Source organism: Columba livia, chromosome 4, assembly GCF_036013475.1.
Source record: "Columba livia isolate bColLiv1 breed racing homer chromosome 4, bColLiv1.pat.W.v2, whole genome shotgun sequence".
NCBI classification, from domain to species: Eukaryota; Metazoa; Chordata; class Aves; order Columbiformes; family Columbidae; genus Columba; species Columba livia.
The window spans coordinates 78,800,022-78,809,512 of NC_088605.1; the positions used below are offsets into that span (position 1 = coordinate 78,800,022).

A 9,491-nucleotide genomic window follows, 5' to 3' on the forward strand; every position below is an offset into this window, starting at 1 on the left:
CTGGAAATCAGAGCTGTTCTGGTAAGCACAACAAGTTGGTGGGGGACAGGGGTCAAAAGTGAATCTGGAGATCATTTCACAGTAGCTTAGGTAACCTGTGCTTAAACTACCTCTAACTCCATTGTCTCAGCAGCTTTTCCTTAAGGTTTTTATGAACTTGGAAACATTCAGGCCCAAATATAGATGAAGAAATATGTTCACAGATTTCAGGTAGAGATTCTTTGACTTGGATTTCCAAGTTACAGAACAATAATTCGAGGCTTTTATCCTCAAGCAGAGCAGTACAAGAAAATGAATCAATGGCATTTAGGCTAATGAGGTTGCTTAATGTGTGCGAACTAGAAGCATTTAGGAGCAATGTACCTGGGCCTCTGAGATACTTCCAAGGGAGCTCTCTGTAGGTGCTGAGCTTTATCAGGTTGAATGGGCTTCAAAGGTGTTCTCTCTCCTGCAAATATTGAAGTTACAGTCTTTGTAGGTGATTTACACCCGCCCCCTCCAAACAACAGACTTGAGATACTACAAAAAATACTCTACAAAAGCCATTTTTCATCCTTTATTTTTCATTTTTTTACTCCTATTTATTTCTTTTTATCACATTTATTTCTTATATCACAAGATTAACAAGAGAAGCAACCAGAAAGGGGAATAAATGGAATCTGACTGAAAATACATACTTCTGCCATTTGGGTCCAAACTGTCCAGGCAGAAGCAGCATGAGCACAGCCACATGAAGACCCAGGAACCAGTGAGTTCAGTTCAAGTATTCAGACTGTATCTCTGATATTTGACTTAATAAGAATTAAGGAGTAAGAGATTGACGAGTTCCAGGAACGCTTTAGAGGAGAAGCTGAAGGAGTAATATCAAGGACCCGTTGCTGAACAAAGAGAAATTTATTTTAAATCAAGAAACTAGTTTATTGGATTAGTTTTGCTTTTACTGGAGGACTTATTGATAAATCTCTTTAGCAGGTATTTTGGTCTACAGGTAAAATTATGTGTTAATGCAACAGCGGGGATGGCCTCAGCCGCAGCGGCCCAGAGGTGCCCTGGGCCTTGGCGCTCGAACCCCAGGAGGAGCATTCGCTCAGGGCGCTGCAGGCTTTGTGATTTCCTTCTCTCTCCAGCTCTACAGTTTAGCTGGATGCTACAAACAGGGGTGATAGTTTCATTGTCTGATATCAGAAGAATATCGTAGGTATTCACAAGTTGCCTTACACGCCATAACATGACAGTAAGTATTGTTCAAGCGGCCCTGTTTCAGCCATTCTGAGAAATTCACAGAAGCAAATCAATGAATGTTCTCTTCTTCATCAGTGAGCATCAGGAGAAATTGTATCCAAGTCAATAATTGTGGTTTTCTTTCTCTCTAACGTCACAGTCCACGGAAGGTAATCCCATTTCAGTCATGTCTTTGGGTCATCGCCGACCGCAGGGCGGTTGCACCTTCTTTAAGCTGCTGACACAGGAGGATGAATTTGGCTTTCTGCTCACATCACACATTCAGATACTGGGCAAGTTGTGTGTCTCCTTCAAAAAAGAAACATTGTCAAGGGGCTGACAGAGCGAGAGTTTCACAACACCACAGATGAACTCTGCTAGGCTTAAATCATTTTGGTAGTTCGTAGCATGTTTCACTTAATCCCATCATGTTGCACTTAATCCCATCATTGCAGGCCTCTTCTAGCTCCTCCATTATCAAATCCTGCTGGTTATTCACCCAATTTCCTTTCTTGACTGTCTTCCCTTTCTCCTTAGCGTTTTGAGAAGCTTGATCCTGGGGCGTCTGGTGGTTGCCAGCTGGCAAAATGACGTTGCTGTGGCCTTGCTGAGAACGGGTGTCCCTGTGAGCCATCTCCCGGGAGCAGAGCTGAAGTTTAAAGGCGGCCTGAAAGCCTCGGCGAAAGTTTTCGTTAAAGAAACCGTAGATGATGGGGTTGACGCTGCTATTGAAAAAGGCCAGCCAGTGAGCAAAGGGATAGATATAAATGTGGATGATCTGCAACTGGACGTCTGAAAGGTTGGCATAGTCGGAAAGCATCATCAGAGTCCACAAGGGAAGCCAGGAGAGGGTGAAAAGCAAAGCCACAATAATGAGCATTTTGATTACTTTTTGTTTCTTCTTTGACGTGCTGTGTCGTTGCTCCTGGCTGTGCTTTCCCACTGCGGACATCGTGGTGTTGAAGAGAGCAATGCTTATCCTGGTGTACATGATAACAATGAGCGACAGGGGAGCCAGATAGATGTTCGCAAAGAGAACCGTTGTGTAGATCTTTCTCATTCCCGGGTCAGGCCAGTCCTCTCGGCACCAGTATACGGGGCGGGTTTCGTTCCCGTAGCCAAGGATCACCCTGAAATGCTTCTCTTCTTGTACCTGCAGCATGACGGCAGAAGGACACATGGTTGCGATGGCCAGAATCCAGATGACGGCTATGATGATGACTGCAGTTGAAATGGTCATCTTCTGCTTGAACGGATGAACAATGCAGCGAAACCTGCAGCAAAGATACCCGGCGACATACGTAGAGAAGCTGTTTAAGGAACGCTTACTCAAACAGGCAAGCGTACGTTCGCTTCTTCAATTGCATGCTTTTTAAAAAGCGTAGATGGAATCACCTCCCCATCCTGCCTAAACCAGTGGAGTTGGATTTTGCTGCCCCATTTAAGAGCTGTGTTGGTAACCACAATCTAAAAGAAGACACATTTTTTTGTTGATGTTTTCTCATTTTTATCTATTTCCATATGAGCCTGCTGCTGCTACTTCATTTAACCCAAGCAGGTACCACTGTCTTTGCTATCTAGGGTGATAGCCAGGGAACAGACCAATTTCAGGCAGCCAGGTTTAGCCAGGCTGTCACATCTTTAAGGAACACCAGTGGAGGAGCAAGTTGCTGTGGCTGCTTTTTAGACCCAGGTACATTTTATTTTGCTTAATAGGCCTAGGAGCAAAATATATCTAATCTCTTACAGTGTTGTATGGATTAATGAACTGGCCTCAACAGGGAGATTCAAGTGACAGTTTACGATCTTAGCCTCATCTGAGGAGAGACCTCGCTCTCTACAGCCACCTGAAAGGAGGTTGTAGCGAGGTGGGGGTTGGTCTCTTCTCACAAGGAGCACGACAAGAGGAAACGACCTCGAGTTAAACCAGGGGAGGTTTAAATTTGATATTAGGAAGAATTTCTTCCCAGGAAGGATTGTCAGGCATTGGAACAGGCTGCCCAGGGCAGTGGTGGAAACATCATCCCTGGAGGGGTTTAAAAGACATGTAGATGTGGTGCTTAGGGACATGGGTTAGTGGTGGAGTTGGCAGTGTTGGGTTAGCGGTTGGACTCTGATCTTAAAGGTCTTTTCCAACCTAAACGATTCAATGATTCTACCATCTTACCTGTTTACGGCAATAGCAACCAGAGTGAAGACAGAGGCAGAGACAGAAATTCCTTGGACCATCCCACTCATCTTGCAAACCAGGCTCCCAAACGGCCATCCTGGAAGGAAACAGGCAATTGAAATTGCTGCCGTCTCACTGTAGCGCTATGCTTATTCCCCAAAGAGGAGATTTCTGCCCCAAACTAATATATTCCTTTTGTTCTGTCAGGCCATAGCAGGGGTTAGGGAGGCAGGGGCTATATAAAAAATACTTCAGCAAATTTGTTCTTTGAGTTTCTGATGTTCCAAAACAAACAGCAGAGCAAATATTTGTGGTTTGACATTCTGTTAAAATGGGATCTCAAGACAAGAAAGGGAAATGACCGTACCATTGATTATTCTCTGCATCTGGCTCACAGCGTCCACCGAGTCTTCCTGAACAAATAACCCTGTACTGGGAGAATCCCTGCTTCAAGACGGGCAGTGTGGAGGTCAGCAAGGACAGCCCCAGGCAGAAGGTGGGTTAGGGGCTTGTCTTCCTCGCCTCTGGCTGCCAGTGACTTGAAATAACTCCAGAGCCCCCTCAGAAACCACAGTGTGCAGGTGAGGCTGGTGATGGCTTGGTTTAAGGTGATCTTTAAGCTGCTGCTTTGTCTGCCACTGCACATGTTGAATAGCCAAGGCTGATTGCAATACTCCCCTGAGTGTCCCTCAATGCCCCGGCACCTCCAAGCTCCCTCTCTGCTGAGAGGGCTGCCAGGGTGCCTAAACTCTGCTAACCAGTGTGGGAGCAATACCTCCCACACTGGTTTTGCCCCTTGCCCTCCGAATTTGCCCCAAGCTTTCTCAAAGAAGCTGGTTTCTCTATTTCAGGCCCAGAGTTAAGGAGTGATTGGTGTGTGTCACTGCCGCTTGTACCCCTCTCTCAGGGTCCCCAGGGAGGCCAGCGCTCAGAAATGCAGGCCAGTCCCCCGAGCTCTTGCTGCCACGCCGTGCCAGCCAGCCTACCTGCAATGATGTTGTCCAGGAGCGTGGTGGGCATGCAGGAGATTCCCACCAGTAAATCGCTGACGGCCAGGTTTAAGATGAAGAGGTTTGTAACCGTACGCATGCGTTTACTCCTCAGAACAATAAAGCAAACTACTCCATTGCCAACCATGCAGAGCAGGAAGATGAGGAGATAGGAGACGATGAAGACAGCTGCCACCGAGGGCTGATGGAGGTAGAAGTCCACACAGGAGACGTTGCCTTCTAAGTAGAGGTACCTGTATGTCCTATTATAATTCAGCACATGAGGCCAGTCAAATGAAGAGTTTGAGTCCATTTTCTTGGTGTTGTGATGTGCCTTAAAAGATATTTTTAAAAAGGTCATTTTAGAATGCTTGAAATGGATCTGGTGAAGTGCCGCTAGTTTGGATATACATATGCAAAGCTTATGTATACTCGCCCCTCCGTGGCTTAGGGTAACGGGCCATGTTCTGAGCCTCCCCAGACAGGAAAAGCAACAAGTAGTGTTAGTTTGATTTTTACGACACAGGTGCGCCAGAGTGACCAGTATGACTGCTGAAGGTTTTCTTCCTTCCGCAGGCTCTGTAAGTTAAGTCTTTCCTTCCCCAAAGGAGAGGAAAAGCAGACGGGATGTTATCTGGTTTATTGGGTTGTGTCAAGTAAAGAAATCAACAACGTGAACAGCTTATTTTGAGAAAAATAATCAGAGTTCTTGAGAATTCATTTTCTCAACAGCTTGAGTAATCTGGCACTTAAACAACAGTAAGATTCCTGAGCTGTGAAAAACAGTGATTAAATTAAAGCTTTAAGTGGCACAAACCTTCTGCCAGTGTGCATCCAATTCCAGTCCCATTTCACTGAAAATGAAATATTTTTGAGCACAGTTGATTTTATTTCCCTTCTTAAAACCTGCATAGATGAGAAGAATCTGCAAATATGAAGGACTACACTGTGTTTTAAACATGCTGAAGTACAGGAGAGCCGGATTAATTTCCCACCTCTGCTACTGAATTCCCGTGTGATCTTGGGCAACTTGTAATCTTTCCATGTTTTGGTTTTCCTACAATAAAATGTGAGCAATTCTTTTCCCACATGGTTTATTTACACTATAAAGTAAATTTTCCCATTTTATATTTTATAAGATTATTGCTGGCAAAAACTAGTAGCTTTTTTGAAGAGAGTCTTTTTTCTTAAGTCTGAACTTTCTCTGTGTTATATCTTCTATTTCAAGCTACAGCTATCTATGCTTTCTGTGTTGCAGTAGCAGTGCTTTTGCTGGTGTCATGATTGGAAGGTGAGGAGTACAAGACTTTTCATTAGACCACCTGATGGGGCTGAAACAATTACTTTAAGGTGGGTGTGGAATTGTGTGTCCCAAACTTGCTGCCAAATCCGACTGCTCGAGATTAGTTTTGTAGGCCACGATCTATTTTCTTGCCCCATGGAACCTATAGTTACATGAGGTGCTGCACCAAAACTCTAAATCAAATGTTAACTGTGACAATCTTTTAACGCGTATATGATACAACTCACATAGAAATGGTACCGGCCACCCTAACAGGCCGACACCGGCATCTTGACACTTACAGCTCGCACCAGATCACTTACGAGCAGCATTCAATTTTTTTTTCACATTTATTTTATCTGCTAGATGGAGACTTTGAAACTCAGGTAAAGGGAGCAGGTGATGCTGGTGCTGCCAACGAGATGGCTTTTGGATAACACTTGATGAAAACAGGCTTTCAGGCTGTATTTCTGTAAAAGGCGTATGTATATAGATACATAAAGAGGCTGGGGGCTGCAGGAGTTCCTAAATTAGAAGAACAGCAAAATTAATTGGTGACAAAAGGCACCAAAGTAATGTATGCGTGCAAGTGCCTTTAGGATGCTTACAAACTCCTTAGCATTAATGGAATTTAAATTAAGGCACAAGTGTCTAAATCCTGATGAGCTTGCATGTGAGGAAAGTGCCAGTTCCGTTTCTTTTCCTGTGAAAGGAACGTTGGAATGGGCCGTTTTTGTGCAGCCAAGGCTTCATCTGCCTCCTCAGAACCTGAGGACGAGGCATGTGCTGGTTTTCCTGTGTCTGTGGAGTCATGAAGGTGACATTCTGTTGTCACTCTGCAGAGGGCAGGCCTCTCCCCAGGAAAAGAATACTGAGTGTTGGGTACCAACGCTAAAAGGATGGTGCTTTTTCTTCCTTCTTGCTAGGTTTTACTGAAAGAACAACAGTTAACTCCAAAGTGTCAGGAAATATTTAACATTCAGACTTGTTCCAAAAGATGTTCCATATTCAAATACAAAGCCTCTTGTCAACAACTGTGACCCCTTGGGAACGAAACAGTTCATCGCATGCTGCAGCGACCATCTTGGTCAAGAAATCAGTTTCTGGCACAGTGCTATTTGTAGTTACTTTTGCTTTTTCTGAGAGACTGCAAAAAATAAGATGTAAACATTAACAACTTGTGAATACATTTAACTTTCCAGTTAGTTATAGCTTTATTCGGCATGACTGTAGATGAGGGTAGCAGCAAACAGTCACTGAATCTTGAAGAATATTTTAAAAGTAAGTACCAAGGTCTCTAGTTCACCTTCTATCTCTGCCTGTTGTTCCCTGATATATTTACTCACACCTAATTCCTGGGAAAGCACTGCTGCTTTTCTGTGTTATGCTTGTCAATGAAATCCAGTAACGTCAAAATCTCTGGAAGTGTTTTAGTTCCATGTAGTGAGCGCAGTAAAAAAGATGGATGCTGGTATGGCTCCAGCCTGGGACGAGCAGAGAAACGGAACAACTCATGTTCTGCGGCCTTCTACCTTTGTAGAAAGTGGCAGCAATACAATGTTTGTAGTGAGTCTGTTTTTGCACATATTCATTACAAAGCCTGCACGTTAAGATAGGTAGACAAGAATCTGAAATCTCTTGCAAAAAAAACCTGTTTTAACAAAGCACGAATTACAAGATAACTGTGTAATAGTTGTATATTCTCTTTGGCTGTCCTTATGGAGAAAGCCTGCTTATTTTTATTGTTTTTAGAATAATTGAAAATATTTTATGTGAAAGGTATTACCCACCAATTGCTTTAACTAGTCAGAGATCAGTCAACTGCCATGGAAAGCAATTTAATGCTAATTTTCTTATTCACTCGAGAAAGCTGATGCGTTTTCATACAAACATGCCTGAGATGAAGAGTTTCAGTGGAATTCAAATACACATATTTGACAATGGTCATTTACGCTGTTACTTTGATCACATACCCGGAGCTGTGCTCCGGAAACCCCATGAGATGGGATTTCCAAAGCACAGCGTTCCTTGTGCTCCCTTTGGGCCCCTGACAAGACACAGATTTATTGTTGCTCACTTTCCTTGTCTTCCCCCAGGCAGCTTCTCCGGGTGGTGCCCGGGGACGTGAGGAGCAGCATTGCTTGTCCCTGAGCTTCTTGCCCTGGGAAGGGCAGTGAGGTGCATGGCTGCACTGGCTGAGCCCCAGATCCCGCACGAGCCATCATCGTTGAGCACGAGCCATCATCGTTGAGCACGAGCCATCATCGTTGAGCACGAGCCATCATCGTTGAGCACGAGCCATCATCGTTGAGCACGAGCCATCATCGTTGAGCACGAGCCATCATCGTTGAGCACCAGCCATCATCATTGAGCACCAGCCATCATTGAGCATGCCGGTGTTCTCTCTGCTGCTCTGAGTCGCTTTTGAGGCTGCCAACCAATGGCGTAAATCAGGTTAGATCTGCGAGGGCTCCTGAGTTCAAGTCTTCTCCTGATGGCTGGTGATGAAAGCGAGCAAGGAGCTTGGTAACAGCAAGAAATGGAGCAGACGGTGCCAGTAATCTGACACTTGCTGCATGTTTGGAGCAAACGAAGCAAGGGATGGAGCTGCCCTGGACTAATGGCTGTGTTTCAGACAGTAAATGTGGCTGTGCAAGGGAGCGGGAGTTGCTCTCTGTGCAGAGTCAGTGCAAGACTTGTTCCCCTGGTAGGTCTCCCATATCGTTTTCAAAGTTTTGGCGAAGAGTAGCAATACACCCAATCCCACGACTTCAGGAAAAGTCAGGCCCTTTACCCCTTCTCATCTTCTAACAAAAACAAATATGTATTGGGCTCCTTTGTTTTGATTTCTGTGAGGTTCCACCTGAATTAATGTTCTCTAATGTCTCTCTGCAAATAGGTCAGCCACAATTTTTAAATAATTATTATTATTATTAATAAATGAATAGTAATTTTCTTCTGCAATCCCTTCCTTCCCAGAGGGGGTGCTTTAAGAAATACGCTCCAGCTTGGGGCAGACGGCTGTTGCCTCATGCCGCGCTCCCGGCGTGGCGGATGGGACCCGGGACCTGCGCGGCCCCGCAGGTGACAGGTGCCTCTCCTTCCTTGCCTCGTGGATACAGGGGCCTTTTACAAGTACGAATTGTTATGCAGGTAGTATGATGCGTCTCTTTGGTCCCAGGAGTACAAACCACTGTGGGACACTCCTGTGCAATGGCAGTGTTCTATTGAATTAATTACTTGTAATTATCTTTGTTAAAAAAATAGAAATTATTTCTTATCACACTAAAAGCAGAAGGCATAATTTTTTCCTTTTTCTTTGGATGTACACTCCTAGATTTTCTTTCTCTTTCTAACAATGTATTGTAGAGCAACAGCCTGCAATCTTTTAGCTAATGAATTCTGGAATAGTTTTTGTTTGTAACTGACAAACAAGGCGTTGCAAACAGCCTCAAGGCGAAAATTGGAGCTGTGTCCGTTTGTCTTAGGTAGTCTGATCACAGTTGCACTAATGAAATTTTTGCATCATTGTGGCTCTAGCAAACACAGTGAATTTGTGGTTCATACCGTAGCTTACAGGAAATGGAGAAGGTACATGAATTTTTATGAAATCGAAGCTGAGGTGGAAAAGGATTGGCTGGAAGAAGAAATGAAGGCGCAGCGCCTTCATTGTGGCAAAACACAAGTTTTGGCAAGGCACTTGACAGCTGAAACAGACAGTGATGAATAATCCAGAGAGGCCTAGAAAACAGAAACAGAAGCCACCTGAGAACAGGATAAAAATAATGCCTTGCCGAAATATTACAAGATGAAATATGAAAGTAATTTG

General features: G+C 44.3%; 1 protein-coding gene across 1 annotated transcript; it reads right to left on the reverse strand.

Moving 5' to 3' along the window:
* Positions 1-1,609: 1,609 nt before the first annotated feature.
* Positions 1,610-7,759, reverse strand: NPFFR2 (neuropeptide FF receptor 2). The gene is made up of 3 exons (XM_005504284.4): positions 4,378-7,759; positions 3,389-3,488; positions 1,610-2,495 (listed from the first exon to the last, which is right to left on the reverse strand). Exons 1-3 carry the CDS (start codon positions 4,739-4,741, stop codon positions 1,610-1,612), a joined length of 1,350 nt encoding a protein of 449 aa, XP_005504341.1. The 5' UTR covers positions 4,742-7,759.
* Positions 7,760-9,491: the final 1,732 nt, after the last annotated feature.

Coding starts and splice junctions, on each gene's coding strand:
- NPFFR2 (XM_005504284.4), bottom strand. CDS start 4,741: ATGACCTTTTTAAAAATATCTTTTAAGGCACATCACAACACCAAGAAA. Junction 3,489..4,377: donor CCTGGACAACATCATTGCAG/GTAGGCTGGCTG, acceptor GTTTCCTTCCAG/GATGGCCGTTTGGGAGCCTG. Junction 2,496..3,388: donor GTTGCTATTGCCGTAAACAG/GTAAGATGGTAG, acceptor TCTTTGCTGCAG/GTTTCGCTGCATTGTTCATC.